The sequence below is a fragment of the Orbicella faveolata genome, unplaced genomic scaffold (genome assembly GCF_042242905.1).
Source record: "Orbicella faveolata isolate gen_17 unplaced genomic scaffold, um_ofav_v1 contig_1, whole genome shotgun sequence".
NCBI lineage: Eukaryota > Metazoa > Cnidaria > Anthozoa > Scleractinia > Merulinidae > Orbicella > Orbicella faveolata.
The window spans coordinates 7602332-7618402 of NW_028301536.1; the positions used below are offsets into that span (position 1 = coordinate 7602332).

The 16071-nt window shown below is 38.0% G+C and overlaps 1 protein-coding gene across 1 annotated transcript in view; it reads left to right on the plus strand.

Moving 5' to 3' along the window:
- Nucleotides 1-6: 6 nt before the first annotated feature.
- LOC110054666 (uncharacterized) overlaps nt 7-16071 on the plus strand; it is a 30128-nt gene continuing 14063 nt past the window's right edge. Inside the window, exons 1-14 of the mRNA XM_020761014.2 lie at nt 7-206; nt 2070-2216; nt 2527-2685; nt 4471-4593; nt 5195-5248; nt 6267-6392; nt 6756-6884; nt 8293-8439; nt 9301-9374; nt 9961-10117; nt 12012-12141; nt 12695-12904; nt 13155-13352; nt 14137-14289. Of these exons, the coding sequence (XP_020616673.2) occupies nt 132-206; nt 2070-2216; nt 2527-2685; nt 4471-4593; nt 5195-5248; nt 6267-6392; nt 6756-6884; nt 8293-8439; nt 9301-9374; nt 9961-10117; nt 12012-12141; nt 12695-12904; nt 13155-13352; nt 14137-14289 (1882 nt within the window). The 5' untranslated portion in view covers nt 7-131. The remainder of the gene's footprint in view (nt 207-2069; nt 2217-2526; nt 2686-4470; nt 4594-5194; nt 5249-6266; nt 6393-6755; nt 6885-8292; nt 8440-9300; nt 9375-9960; nt 10118-12011; nt 12142-12694; nt 12905-13154; nt 13353-14136; nt 14290-16071) is intronic.

A 16071-nucleotide genomic window follows, 5' to 3' on the forward strand; every position in this document is an offset into this window, starting at 1 on the left:
GTCGAAAACATTATCAACCAATATATTTTCGGTAACTTTGTGGCCATGGAAGTTAGCGTCTGTTTTGTTAAGGGGGTACTACAGTGGTCTTAAGTTAACAATGTAAGAATGGTATAAACATAGCTTCAAATATGTCCGGCAAGCTGTTGTCATCCCTTGTCCAAACCAAATCGATTGAGTTGGTTTTGGCGCCGATCGCTGCACAGGTTAGTTGATTTTTTGTATAATTTTGATTTGACAGTTTTGGTAGCTCTAAAGATAGGGTTATACTCACAATCGAAGCAACTTCGGATTTCATAGCACCATTCTGCTCTTTGAAAGCCTAGCTTGTATCAGTTTGTCTGCTCAAAGTGGATCGAATTTTGCCCTGGTGGATGTCACCAGTTTGTGGCTTGTTAGTTTCTCAATGGTAAGGGTTCTTGAAGTCCCTGAGATATCTGAAATTTCCCTGTGGTTGCTACCCGGAAGTATGGTTCCAGAGAATGTTGGGCACCGGGGTTGGGCACTGGTCAACTTAAAAGCCCCAGGGATAAATATCTGCAGGGTGCAAAGAAAACCAAATTTTGGTCTTGCTAACTATGGTTTACTAGCCTGAAAGTCAATCTCACTAGCTCCCAAAATTTAATCTCTTATTTCTGTAATTTGAATTTCCTCCAGAATTTTCCCAAAAAACGTTCCTTGTCTAGGCAGGTAAAGGACAGAGCCATTAGCACAACTGCTAAATCCACTAATCTTAAGACTATCAGACACAAATTTCTTTGCGCTGATATGTAGATGCAAAAATTAATTTTGCATTCTCAGTCTATTCTTGGCATTCAATCAGAGAGCTCGCTAGACTGGGAGTTCATATTGTGGTAGGAGGGCTTTAGGAGCTACAGGGCAGGAAAAAACCCAGGTCTGATTGCCCGGGGCAAGTAAATTTTGCTCTTGGGCAAGTGAAAACGGACGATTGGCAGTCCAGTGGGCAAGTGAAATCAGCCTGCGTGGTCTTGTTAGTGATAATTTCCAAAGACTGCAAGATGAGCAAAACAATAAGGTGAAAGCGTGAATTAATTTAGTTGATAAGGCATGAACATGCCTATTGGGCGGGTAATAGTTTAGTGGGGGCAACTGAAAACTGAAATGTACCAGCCCACTGGGCAACTAGATTTCAAATTTTTTTCCTGCCCTGAGCTAGATATCAACAAAGTCCAAATTATTAGCTTATTTACATCAATTTGTTGGAAGTACACAGGTGGTTATATGTCAAGAAGATTTCCTTGTGTGTCACAATCAACTGTCAACTGGATCCTGAAAACGTGCTAGAGAAACTTCAAGTGTTGTTGTTGTTATTCTGATTTGTAGCTTCAAACTGAGCAGAGACTCTACTTTGTGTAACTGAATAAGAGGCAGAATATGACAATACTTGCAAATATTTTACGCAGTTCAGTACTGTAACAGTATTTACTTATTAGAGTACATATACATCTTTGTTCACCTAAAATAAAAGGTTCAGAACATTCTATGGTACATGTGCTAGTAATTAAAAATACTATTTGTGCTTATTTATAATCTATCAAATCTTTGAACAAAGGGACTGTAATAATAAAATTATTCTTATAAAACAAACATGATTTTTTACACAATAAAAGTTGGGAAATTATGTCTAATAATAGCAAGCCAAAGGATTTCAAACTGTGCGGATTGGTTGCCCGGGGTTCACATGGGTAACGATCAGAAATGAAACAGAAAGATTAGACTAAGTGTAAAAATTTCCCAAATCATTTGCGTACAAACTAAGAATGACTTGTTGACATGAAAACATTGTTAAGAGGAGAGAGAAACTGGAAAGGAACCAAAAGCCATTATATACTTTGACTGCTGGAATTTTAACAGCAAGTCAGTAATACCTTGCATTGAAATGAAATGATGTGGTTCCCCATATTAGTCTTGACATAATATTGTTACAGTCAAATCCCAGGGCCTGCAATAGTGGGAAGAACTGAATGTGTGTTGACTGGTATCTGCTTTCATAGGCTTATAATGTTGTTTACAAGTATTAAAATTTAATTGTTTTTAATTACCTTAAGGTATCACAACTGATTCTATTGAATGAGGCTGCACAAAGAGATGGTGTTCCATTGCCTGACTTGGTGCCCAGTGCCCAACAGATCAGAGAGGCTATCAAGAGCCTGATACTGGCTGGACAAAAGTTGGTCTCTGAAACTCCAGATAATGTAAGTGAACCAGTGAACATGCATGATTTGAAAACCCATAATCTATACTCATCTAGATAAGTAGAGCTTTTAACTGACCAAAATTATTATACATTTGTCATAATATTACATTTGATTATTCCCGTATCTTGGCAATTGATACCACTTGTGGGTGCAAGTTTAATGGCCTGGATTGTTGAGTATCTGAATGTGAAGTAAATAATATAATCATGGTAAGAGTTAGAGGTTAGAGAGTAAGAGGTAGAGTTCTCGTGATCATGCTTTTGTCTTAATGAAAAATAAGCTGAAAAAATTTATTGTTAAATGTTAGGATTTGAAGTCAGAAATGCCATCAGCTTGTGATACTGTAAGAGATGCAGGGAATGGTCTATTAATGGCGACACATCAGCTTAAACAGCAGCCATTCTCAAACAAAGTGAGGTACAACTTGGTTGACTCAGCTAGAAATATACTTGAAGGAACCATGAAGGTATTAACCTCACTTTATTTACTACCAACATGTCTAAATACAAATGCTGGTTTATTAGTGCAACTTTCTGCAATATTTAGATCAATGCCCCAAAGTGAGTCCTTCGTGAGAGAGAATAAACATTCATCTTCTATTATTAGAATTTATTTTCTATTCCAGATTTCCAAGAAAAGTAATTATGCTTCTCTTGAGACATGATTTCCAGCCATTCCTGGTGAAATCTTTATTTACATTTTAAGTATTTTTGCAGATCTCCATCTAAATTCCTCAGGAATATAACAATAATGATCTTTGGGGATCCTCAGAATTTTTTCCAAAGATCTTTATCTCTACTCATGTATTTTCTAACTCATGCGCCGTCCATCTTTGACACTTGCCATACAATTAGATTGCAGGCGGTCTTTCATTTGGTCAAAAAGTGGAGGGAAGAAGGAGAGGAATGCAAACGACAATTCAGCAAACAAGCATTGGAAGACAAGGGAAAAGAGAGACTGCACTGGCTTCCTACTGTGTTTCTGAAGCCCTTTAACTGTTCATATCAACGAGACCTTGGCCTTTTTGTTTATGACACTTCTGTATCAAATATTTTTCTGCAAATTGACTGAAGCTGTATCTGTATGATGCGATCAGTGATTCAATGCCAAAGGAGCTTGTATTGCTCAAGGCCAAAAACTGAAAATCCAATCTGCCGCCTGTATCTGATTTTTGTCATACAAGTGTTCATTTAAGATTTTCCATTGAAAACAGTGGCAAAGGAATCTTGTGATGTCTCTAATGGTGATATCCATGACAAGAAACAATACAACTTGCAACAGTTTTAATTACACCTGACATACACAAAATTCAAGTAACCAACTTGTTCGTGGAATATTTCAAACTCTGTCATTATTGTACAATTGGAGAGATTAAAACATATCTTGCAATGGTAGTGAGCAAAAGCAAGCTACACTTAAAGTACATGGTGAATTGCAGGGGTGTCATAATAAAGCAACAGATAACAGCTGAAACCGTGCAGGCCTACAGTATGACCTCTAAACATTTTCCTGTCATTCAGTCAAAAGGCTGTACTCTACTTTAAAGTCCTTCTAATAACACAGCCCAATTAAAAACAGCCTGATTAAACACAGCCTGATTAAAAGTAGAGAATTCAAAATTCAAACAAGAGTGGCAAATACACAAATGTTGTGAGTCATAGGAGACAAACTGTACACTGGAATTGGCAGAATTTGGCATGTGCTGTAGGTTGCTGACAGACGTGGGACATAACTTTGTAGACCAACCAATAGAATTATTCTATCACCAGAGTGCTGAGCATCAGAAACACTGTATGAGACCAGTGCAGTCTCTCTTTACTGTTTGTCTTTCAACGCTGTGCTACTCTCAGCTCAATGCTTGCCTCTTTTTTTTTTTTTGCATTCTTCCCCACAGATTTTCAAGCAAAAGAGACACTGCTTGCAGTCTACCAAACATACAAACTGTGGTTTAATCTTCAGACTTATAGTTTTATCAACAGACTTAAATATAATGTAGGCTGTATGTTAAATACATGTATATGTAGGTTGCTGTATATCGCCTTGTGGAACGTAATAAACAGTACTCTACATATGACAGTATTGCTTAATAACTGTTGTTGTCAGTGGTTTTCTTCCAGAGACTTAAGCACATGCTTATACATCATCATAAAGAGTGCCATATGAAATGAGGGTCTTCGGTTGGTCATCAGAAAATATTGTTTTATTTTAAAGTTTGGGGGACTAGAGCTAAATTTTTGTTGTTTACATGTAGGTCTTGCTTGTTTATGACGAAGCAGAGGTGCGCAAGATTGTGAAGGCTGCTCACTGGGTTATGGACCGACTTGGTTTAGTAGAAGGTGTTACATCTCCAAGGGGATTGCTCGTGAGTTTCAAGGTACTTAGCTTACAATGTGTACTGTTTTTTATAAGTTATCAAATAATCAATGTAAGTCTTTATTTTTAACTGCTTCCTGGGCCTGAAATTGGTTAAAAAATTATCGGTTAAAGAGACCACAAACACTACAACTTTAAAAGAGTGGATGATCAACCAAGTGGTACATTCTTTAGAGAATCAGACCATTTACAGTACGACTACTTCTACCAAGTCCACTTGAGCAAATTCTTTGCAAATTGACCACTGGCATTTTAAAAGATTTTATCAAAATGACCACAAATCTGTTGCCTTTGTAATGTACAGCTTGATTATATTTGTACATGGATAATTTGTTAGAAAACTATTGTTAACCTTCACAATTCTTATTCGTTAAAATTTTAGAAAATTTTGTTGGATGACCCTTGGTTAGAATAGTCGCACTGTAACAATGAAATTGTTTTTTGCCTTACCAGAGCTTGAAAAAAATCATGTCGAATAAATCTGCTGTGCACAAGTTGCACATGCTTCTACATTGTATAGTATGCTTGTTCCAAATAGACTTACATCTATCTGTTGCTACCTGCTAAATTATCATTTAGATTTTTTTTTTCATATATATTAGGGTTTCACAGAGTCTTTGATGCTCTTAGCAAGCTTGTGCAACAAGAGGCAAAAGGTACATGTAGATGTACTCCATTTTAAATTTTTTTTTAGCACACTATGTCAGTGTTATAAAGTTAACCTCTAGTGTAATTGTTAATGAAAGATCTCTACAATCTGCGGTGAAAAATGCTTGCAAAAGAAACACACTTTGTATATTTAAGCAACAAATTTTGCCAGGGATAACTTTGATGTTACTATGTTCAGTGCACATTTACACACAATAACCAGTGTGTAAATAAGCATTTGGAAGGTGAAAAATACATATAGGAATGTGCCCAAACAAACAAATGATTGTTTTGTGTGAAAAGTGCCAACAGACCATTTAATTTATGGTAATTACAGTAAGCCTTTTAAACTCTGGTTATATACATGTAACTCAACATGCTTCTTCTTGGAGTATTCATTGTTACTACTTTTGGTTGGGATGCTAGTTCTTTGCAAGTTCACCTGGGTGAAGTGATGCACTGTAAGGGAAAAGTCAGTGCATTGTCCAAGAAAAGAATTTAGCAATCTGGCTGGCCAGGGCTACAACTTAGACCTCTTGGTCCTGAGTCCATTGCATCGCATAGATTAAGGTTTCTAAAAGGAGCTTTATGTAAGAAGCAGTGGTGTGATGGTTAGCATTGTGAATTCCCGATCAGGCCTTCTGGGTTCAAGCCCCAGAGGAAGTCATTGCATAATGGTATTGGGCAAGACACTTTACTCCCACACCCAGTTGTTTATAATAGGTACTGGCAAATTTAATGCTGGTGGTAACCCTGTGATGGACTAGCTTCCTATCCAGGAAGAAGTAGAAATACTCCTAGTCACTTCACACTACAGAAACCAGGATAAGCTCTGGCTGTATACTCAACTAGCCTGGTGCAGACTTTTAAGGAACATAACTTATAGATCTTTGCATTGATTCAGCAAAAACTAAAAACCAGATGAATGTTGTCCATTTCATAAAATTAGTTGAAAACCATTTTTCCATTTTTCTCACTCATTGAGTTACAAAGTCACTGAGTTATAATTAATTCTCATGCATTCAGGAGCTCAGTAATCCATGTCAGAGGGACAGGCTTTTGTCAGCAATGATGACTCTAAAGAAGTCTATAGGATTATTGTCAACATCCATGCAGACATATCTGAATAATGCAGCCAATCTCCAAGCAAAGGTATACAGTATTGACCATGTACTGCATAATGAGAAATAATGATCAATTTCAAATTAATTTTACTGTGAAGCACAGAAGAAACAAACCCATCTGTTGACAGTTTCCAAAAAATCTAGTAGTTGTTATTAACTGAGTTAGTTCAGATTTACATGTATGCGTCTCTATGTCAGACAGTGATCTGTCCTTGGGACAATTAACTCAAGGTGCCAGTGTAGATCAGAAAGGGGAAATTTGACTTAGTGTTGTGGTCATGTGTAGATCTATTCCTGAATAAGATTGTTAAATAAAAAAAATTATTTTGAACAACTTTATTTTGACAAGATATCAACTGGCCATGCTTGGGTAATTCTGTTTTCCTGACAGGCTAGTCGTGACTACGTGGTCGGTCAAATCATGCTGGCTTGTACCGAAATTATCAAAATAGTAGAAGCCCGGGAAGATCTGGATCAGAGTGTTGATCAGCCTGGTTACATGGCTGCTACATTGGAAAAGGTACATTTAACAAAATGTAATAAACCAGGGTCTGAGCCGGTTTTTAATGCATTAGGGTCAATTGATTTTGTCCCCTCATCAAAAGTTTTAAGGGCATTTTTTTCTTTTCCAATCAGTGGGTCAAAGAACAGTCAACAAAAGTTTATTAAAAGTTCTCCTGTTACATGAATATTTACATTAAAAAGTAGGGAAAGATCAAAAGGCAAGACATGAAATGAGCTCTGATTAACAGAGGAAATTCATTACCAGTAACTAAAGGTAATTTAAACATTCCAAAAAATGTCAGTCAGTCATTGTTATATGCACAAAGATGTACAATAGCTCAGGATATCTTGCTGCTGATTGTAGAACCCTTCACTTGACCTCACTCTTGTTGATTGTTTGTCCATAATCCTACATCATATCTTCTTCACCAGTCTAAAGGATGTAATAATGGACTCATGGGTCTTGGACCTCCTAGATAATCAGGTCTTTCTCTGCCTTTTTCAAGATTTTAAGTGCCACTCCTTGTGTAATTATGGGCGAATTGTACCCCTTGTGACAATACAGGAACACCTCTCCTGTTGACAATCTTAGCTGCCTTGACTCCATCCACCTGGTCTTTTAATGAATTAATACCACAAGGTTGTAACTACATTACTGATACCTGGACTTTCCCCCTATCTTATTTATTGTTCTCACTGGCAGTTCATGTTCCAGTCTTTACGTTTGCAGTAGTAGGCAGAAGGATAGCTGGCATTTAGTCTAACTTCCTTTGGCTTTCCCCACAACTTGAAGGCCCTTTTATTCCAGGACTTACAAAGTCTGTTGATCAATTCTTGGTTATCTCAAGCATGTTTGACTTATACTTGGTTGGATTGCTGGTCCCATGCATGACCTCCAAATTGAAGGACCAAGCTGTTTCTTTTGTTTGGAACTTCTCTGTGCAGACCAATCAGGCAAGGTTGGCATATCCTTGGGAATCAGGCTGACATATCCCTTGGGAATGAAACACCACATGATGTCTTCCTGTTAGTGTCGTGCCCTCTCCTGGCAAGGAGACTTACTAGGTGACTTTTTCATTTTTGGCTTTTTTTCGGCTATAATGCTTCCCAATTTAGTTGTAAAAAAATGCTGATGTTACACTGGGGATTTGCTAGCATTATGGCTGTAAAGTCACTCTTTCTTATTTCTGAAGACATGCTCAGACTGCTGAAAAGATCTCATTAAACTAGATGCCCTATTGCTTTACTTTCAAGTTCCATCAACATGTTAGGGACTTTTCCGTGTTAATCAAATAGAGAGGGACAAGTAGAGAGGGAGGGAACTTGCTTCAGATTGAAACATTTATTAGCCTGCAGGACTTTTAAATGAAAGAATCAGCATTGGTTACAAACAGAAATTTTAAAGTTGTGGATTTTCAACACAGGCCCACAAGCAACTGTCTCCCCACAGTAGACTGGGAGCTGGTAATGAGCTTGACTGTTACTTGGATGCTATTGTGCGAAGCAGCATGGGCGTGGCCAACAGCTGTGATGGTCGAAGAAGGGAATGCATTGTACAGGCCTGTCAAAGTGTGAGTTATAATAATTTTTTTTTATTATTACACTAGAAGAACTGGTGATACATGTAACTAGCATATTGCATGTTTTCTAATGCAACTTCTTGAATTGGGCCACTTGAAACAGAGTTAACCAATCAGTGGTGATCTTTTAAAAAAATGAACCAATAATGTTGAAAAATATAAGCGATAGATCGACAACAAAAATTTAAAACCCAGCGAAGTTACAGAATGTTGCGGACATTTTAGGAAGCTTGGAGATTTTATAATTGGTTAGCCTTCCTTCCTACAGTTTGAGCCATTTTCATTGGTTTAATATAGCTGTCATAAAATGAGTTTGAAAGCAAAATCTTTTTGGCAAATTTTTACTGGTAATCATAATAATTTTTGATCTGTTTGTTATGTGCATTATAGATTGAAGAGTCTGTATTATACAAATTCAAGTAAAAATACTTTTATTGGCCTTTTCATGGAGTATGGTCTGGATTCTTCAACATCAATGACTAGCCTCTTTACAAAAGATCATCAATTTTTCTCAATTACTATGCGAGTCAAAAAATCATGCCCAACTTGATTTGATTCTGACAGGTCAGTTGTGTACTGACCAATCACAGTGAAGTTCAGAACACATAAGCAAACCACAAACTAATTAACATAATTGTTGTTTGCAGTTCAATCAGCTTTTTCACTCTTAACTGGCTTTTTCCTTGCTACACAATAACACTTCATTAATACTTCTGGTGTTTATGGTTATCTGTCTTAGTTTCACAGTAACATTTTGATAGGTCAGATTTTTTTGATTGGCACAATTCAAGTAGTTGTACATACCTATTAAACTAATTATTGTTTTTGTGCAATTATATCCTATCTTTCAAGGTTCTTAACATGAGAAATGAGCTTGCTGAGCTGCAGAAAACGTTTTTAGCAAACCCTTTGTCACAAAGGTCAAGGTGATGCAGTTATGCTGTACTTTTGTGTTGGGAGGGCAAATGGGTCTTCAAAACATGTCTCAAAGAAGTTTAGTTAAATTTTGTGGGTTTTACATGTATCATTTCACACTTTTTGCAACACTGTCTTGAAATCATGTCTTCTTTTGTGAGGACAGACATTAGTTTGCCATCTTCCAAAGAGGCTTTTGGTGTGACTTAACTAATTGACAAAGTGGGAGGGACGGTGGCCTCATGGTTAGTGTGCTCATCTCCAGATCAAGCAGTCCAGGTTCGAGCCCTGGCTTGGGACATTGCATGGTGTTCTTGGGCAAGACACTTCACTCTCACAGTGCCTCTCTCCACCCAGGTGTATAAATGAGTACCAGCAAACTTAATGCTTGGGGTAATCCTGGGATTGATTAGCATCCCATCCAGGGGGGAGGAGAAATACATGTACCCCTAGTCGCCTCATGCGGCAGAAACCAGAATAAGCTCTGGCCTAATGGGCGGCTTGGCTCGTATCCATACTTTACCTACCTAACTAATTGACATAAGTGATAAGCAAAATTGTTAGAAGTCGTTCTTATTCTAGTAAGTATATCAACAGGCATGAACTTGACCTGGCATCAGAACGGTTATCAGTTGAGCTGAAGAGACTAGACCGTCATGTCTCCACTGCTGTCATAGATCACATCACCACTGTGTTTGCTGATGCTGAGCTCCCAGTACACAACATGATCCAAGCTGCTACAGCGCCACTCCTGGTAAGAATATTTGAGTACGGGACTATCATCAGCTAGTCTGTGTATTAATTAAATAAATAGTTTTTAGACAGTCATCCATTATTACTATTGTTAAAGACCTCTAAACAGTCCGAGCAAAAACTGCTAATCAACCCTGTTGACCTTCAAGAATATGGTGTTCAAAGCAGTACATGAGTATGAGTTCTATCAGCCTAGGGAGACTCCCATATGTAAAGGTCAGGGATGCTTGTCAGAAAATTTGAATTAGCATTAAACCCCTAAAGGAGACCAGTCTGGGCGTGGCTCAACTGATATTTGATCCCTTAGATATACCACTTAAAACAGAAATGACAGCATTGTTTAAAATTTTTTTCCTTCAACCACACCCTAAAAGGTTACTAAAAATACTAAGTGAGACCAAAACCCTTGATTTACACTGCTAAGCTAGACAATGAGCATCCCCAACCTTTTCATATAGGAGTTCCCCTCTGCCCCCCCCCCCCCCCCCTGCCCGGGTCTATCAGTCATATCCAGTAGCTTAATGCTTCTACCAAAAATCCTCTGATATTTATTTTTATTAACAGTTTTATAAATACTTCTATTTTTCACTCTAAAGGTTATTGAAAGTTAATGAAATTACAAAATTATAATGCACACCCCAATTGGGTTGACCAGTTGCTTTGTGAAGTTAAAGAGAGAAGAATATTAAGATGATTTCCACAGAACATTCAAGCAATGGCAAAAATTAACTTACCAAAAAAACCTCATGGCATGGTAATATTTTGAATACAGCTAAGAAGAACCATTCTTACGAGGTTTGACATTAGCCTTCTCAAGAATGCTTGAGAATTTAATTGCGGGGTCACCTAGAGAAATAAACTATAGTGAGTTGTTTAAATAGTATTCCAAAAGTTACTGTGCTGTGAGCAGATTTTTAGTAAATAATTTTTGCACTTATTGCTCGAACTTTGAGCGGAATCCGTCTTAAGGTCATTCCACTGAAATAGAACCTGCACTCAGATTTTTGTTAAACTTTGCCTAATGATTGTTTATATTATAGGAACTTAAATTTTGAAATAAAAATGAGGGGTCCCCATGTTCGTTTAGGAGCAACAGCATCTTGTTTATACCCATATAAATCCTTATAATGGCATCATGATTGTAGTCACAATTGCTTGCTAAATTCACGTTTCCGACGATTGCGTTTTGTCCTACATTGAGAATTGGTCCATATTTATTTTACACAGAGAAATTTATTACTCAATTCAAAACAACAGAAAAAAATGATAGGTCACCATACTCGTTTGCGAGAAAATGACGTTTACCTCTATGGCGAGGTCCAGCTGTAAACAAAAAGCCGCCATTTTTTAATGCGCACGCACTAATCAGGCGTGAAATTATGCGAAGTAGGGATGCGGAATGCAATACTGGGGAATGACCTAAAAGCCTTTGCCTATACATTACATCCTGGCTGACATGTTTAGCATTGCATCTTGGCTGACATGTGTAGCATTTTGTTGCAAAAACTAGTTGAAATGACCTTGGAAGTACAGTGTACGGTTTTCTCCCAAAGTCATCCGGCCAGCTTAGTATACTAAGTACTTACAATACTGTGCAGTTTCACTTAAAACAATACAATCACAGGAAAAAATTGAAAACTGTTCATATATCTCAAGACTTCTGTTCCGATCAGGACAGATAACAGGAGTTTCTGACCTAGTTGATTTTGAACCAAAAATTTCAATATTTGCTTTGGCATATACTGCATCCCATTCAACATTTTTTCCTAATTTTATAAATTGACATTCAGTCAAAAAATGATTGATTCTACCTTGAGTGAATGTTTTGCTTTACATTATTGGATCAGATATCAACAGTTTTTACTTTACTGTGGTGTTTATTACTTTAAATGTAGGATATGAGTGTACAAAGTCAAGAACACGCAATGATGAGGATAAAGGGAAAAGCTGACGAATTTCAGAAACATGCATTGAGGCTAGCAGAGGTAGCTAGACAGTCTGCAGCGATTTCAGCAGATGCAAGAAGTGAGTCATGATTAGTTGTAACTTTACCAAAAACTACCAGAGACCCAATGACTTAAGCTGGAGTCTCTAGACTAATAAACAAGACAATGTCAGCTTTTAGTTATGGATGTGATGAAAAACAGTTCATTTTCATAATTAACTGGAGCTGAACTGAGTTAACCATGTGCCTACTGTAATGGTGCTAATTAAAGCCACACCCACATCTATTTATAATCACAGCATTATTTTTTACCTGTAGTAAAACATAGGAAATCTTTAATAATGGATTAATTTGTGGGACAGCAATAACCCAGTTTTGTGGAAAACAGTGCCGTAGCCCGACATGTTGAATTGATATGAGGCCACCCAGTCTTACACATGTCAGTTAGGATGCATGTAATGCAGTGATCAATGTTTGCTAACAAGAGTCATTGTGAGCCAAATGTTAAGTGCACTAAAACCCAGACCACATTAATCCAGGGTCTAACATTCTAACCATAAAACCACCAGCATGGCACTTACTTGTAAATTTGCACCATGCCTTAGTAATGTGTATTTCTTTCTTCATTTACAGGAGTACAAACAATCAACAGCACAGCTAGTGACATAGAGAAACTCGCTCCACAGCTGGTGTCTGCAGCTGTAAGAGTGCGACAGACTCCTAAAGACACAAGCTGTACAGAGCGTCTGGGACAGCTGAGAAGGGAATGGACGGCAAAGATCCATGCTCTTACATCAGTGGTTGATGATGTCACAGACTTCAATGACTTTGTGTTGATGACTGGTATGTTTAACCTTTGATTTCCAGCAGTTGAAGTAAGACAGGTCCTGAGAATGACTGACCTGTCTTGATTTTAATGCTTAATTCTCCCAACTAGAATTATGCAAAATGTTTTAAGTGTTGTAAGAAGAATTTGGAAGGCAATCTTTGTTAAATGTTCCAGTTTTCTTTCTCTTGGTTTGGGCTTGGTTGATGCAGTTTGCAGTAAAATTTACTGACGTGTACATCGACTTGATAATTTTGCACCTTCCAGACTTTAACATCCAGGAAGATATTACTCGTTGTCGTCAAGCATTACAACAGCAAGATATCCAGAAGGTGTCCCAGACCTCTCTCAGAATGCTTGGCCGAGCAAGGAGAGTAGCCCTGGTTACTAAGAAGGAGATGAATATGACTGCTGACCCAATGTACAAAGGAAACTTACAGTCAGCTTGTGGTCAGCTGGAGTCAGGTGTGTGGCTTATATAGCTCAGTCAACTCCCTCTTAACCAACCCCTCTCTATGATGGACCCCTGGCGGGGATGTTCATCAAAACTTTTAGGGGATAAAAAAAAAGTGGTTTTGGTAGTTTTAAGGCATTCAGCCCCGGAAAGTCCACAGTGGGAGGTTTAGTGTTACCGTTTAGGGTATTGAGCTGAAAAAAAATATGACAGGAGATAGTGTTGTTTTAGAATTTGTGCCTTTTGTGCCTTTTTTATGTGGGAGTCCCCCCAGGAAATAGACACCTGTACCGGGTAGTTGGTCCTTGCTCTAAAGTATTGACACTGTCAAAGGATATTCTAGAAGTGGTTTCTAGGTTAAAGTCGTATCAGAGATGGTAACTATGAGTCTAAATATTGAACACAGTGCCAGACGGATAATAACCACGTGATTCAATTCCTAGAATTTTAACAGACTGAGAAAATGCAATAGATATGCACCCAATCAAACTTGATGAAGAATGCACGGGACTTAGGCCGTATACCTTCTTGACATATAAATGAGTGTGAACTGTTGGGCAATGGTGCATGCAGTAGCTTGCAATATCAATTTTAGCTGTGAGAACATTTGCTTCTGACACTATGCTTCTAATCAACAAAAGTAATAACTATCCATTGTTTTTCTTGGAATCCTCCTTAAAAGTGACCTTTCATGGTTAGTTTTGGTAAGGGCAACTCTCAAGTCAGTTTGACAATTCTGTCAAAGGCTATAAATGACAAACTAACCATGTTGTCATTTTTCTTTATCTTTTGTAGTCCTTCCAGCTCTAGTTCAAAGTGTAGAAGGAACCTTGGTAAATATGTCAGATGTTGACCTACACAGCAAGCTTTGTGAGAATTCTGAACTGCTAGGAGACAAAGTGAAGATGATCAAATCAGCATTGAAACGTCCTGCAGGAATCAACATAGGTTTGTTGTGTTGATTTTGTAGTGTATTGCTTAAGTTGATTCCAAAATTGCACTTTGCTCTGGTTTTCTGTATTAATATGTTATTTGCCCGTGGAAGGGAAACTTGTCTAAAAAGCATTCTTGACAGTGTTTCGTGTTCTCTCTCTGCACTTCTGTAATTCACTTTTAAAGTACTGTAAATGTCCTTCAATGGCTTTTAAACCTTAATCAATTTTCATTTGTGATCAATAAGTTAAGAATTTTTGGGAATCCCAAACTATCTAGTTCTGTCTTAACCTTTCATAATAGTTACCTTTATTATATGGAGAAGAGTGTTTTACTGGGAACTAAACCACTCGTAGATTCCATACGCCACTTCATCCGGGACCCGAGTGGCGTATTTTCCGTATGTCACCTTTGTGAGTGTCATATCGTTCAATGACGTCACGATTCCCGCCTTTTGCTTTTGTTGAATTGGTTTCTCCATATAATAAAAAGAACATTACACGTTGGCTCGGAGATATGAATTTTATGTTCTCGTGGCAAGAACAATATCTCACTCGTTCGTTTCGCTCACTCGTGAGATATTGTTCTTGCCACTCGAACATAAAATTCATATCTTCTCGCCACCGTGTAATATCCTCTATGTATGTAATGTCATGGGAGGTAAGAGTGGCTTATAACGAACTAGTATTGCTGGCATATAACACTGGGAGGCAATGGGTAACTGTATTTAAGAAGTAGAAAACATGTACTGTGTTTCTATCGAGTTTTAGCATAAATCTAAGCGTTCTATCACGAATGCCGTTCGCTGATTGGCTACGCTACTCAGTCACTATCTATTCTGTGATAGGTAGTTAGTTGTGTAGCAGTGTGCCCTTGTTAACAAATTGACGGCCGCTTCTTTGCGTTTTCGAAGTGTCTTAGATTAAGTTTAGAACGGCCAATAGATTTATACTAAAACAATTAGATTATCCGCTCTCGATTTCTATGCGTGATAGTTGACTCAGGCGATAGAAATCTCGAGCTCTTAGTCTAAATCTTTTAGCGTTCTATCACGAATGTCATTCTCTGATTGGCTTCACTACTCTGTCTCACTGGTTGTAGCGAAAACTAAGACCCCCGAAAACTAAGACCCCCTTATTTTATTAATTTTTGCCCTTTGTTTATCTTTGTGATCTATGATCAAGGTGTTCACTTTTGTTTGATTATCGTTTCCTTCGTCTTTGAGTGGGATTTATTACAAGTTTTGCCAGGGAAACTAGCTAGCATGGCGGCTATTGTTTTATCGTTTATGGCCCGTTTTAGATTGTCCGAATCCTGGTAAATATAAAGATCAGATCGATTGTACAGATTTGACAAGCTCTCTGATTTTCCCGACAGAAGAATGTCACACCCCACCTAGCAACAGTCTGACAGTTCGCCTCGCGACATGTGCCCCCTGCCGTCCTTATTCTAGCTAGAACAATGAAAATCCACCAATTAGAGTGTGCCGTTGTGAACTTTTCCCAAGTCAAAGCATCTTTAATGGCCTTCTTTCAGTCCTCTCAGGGATTTAATTATCCATTTGCATCTTAACTTTCCTCCAAAACGTCTGGAAAACGAAAAAACGTCGCCATTTCGTAGACGAGCGACAGCCACTGCACTCAGTGAATAGGGACTTTAAGATATGGTACGGCTAGGCTATAGTACGGCGGCAGGTAGTGAAGATCACTACCGGTGACGTCATGACGCGCGAACCGGTACGGCTTTCCCGCCGTAGCCTTGCTTTCTACTACGGAAAAGTGCCTGGTCATTCTCGTC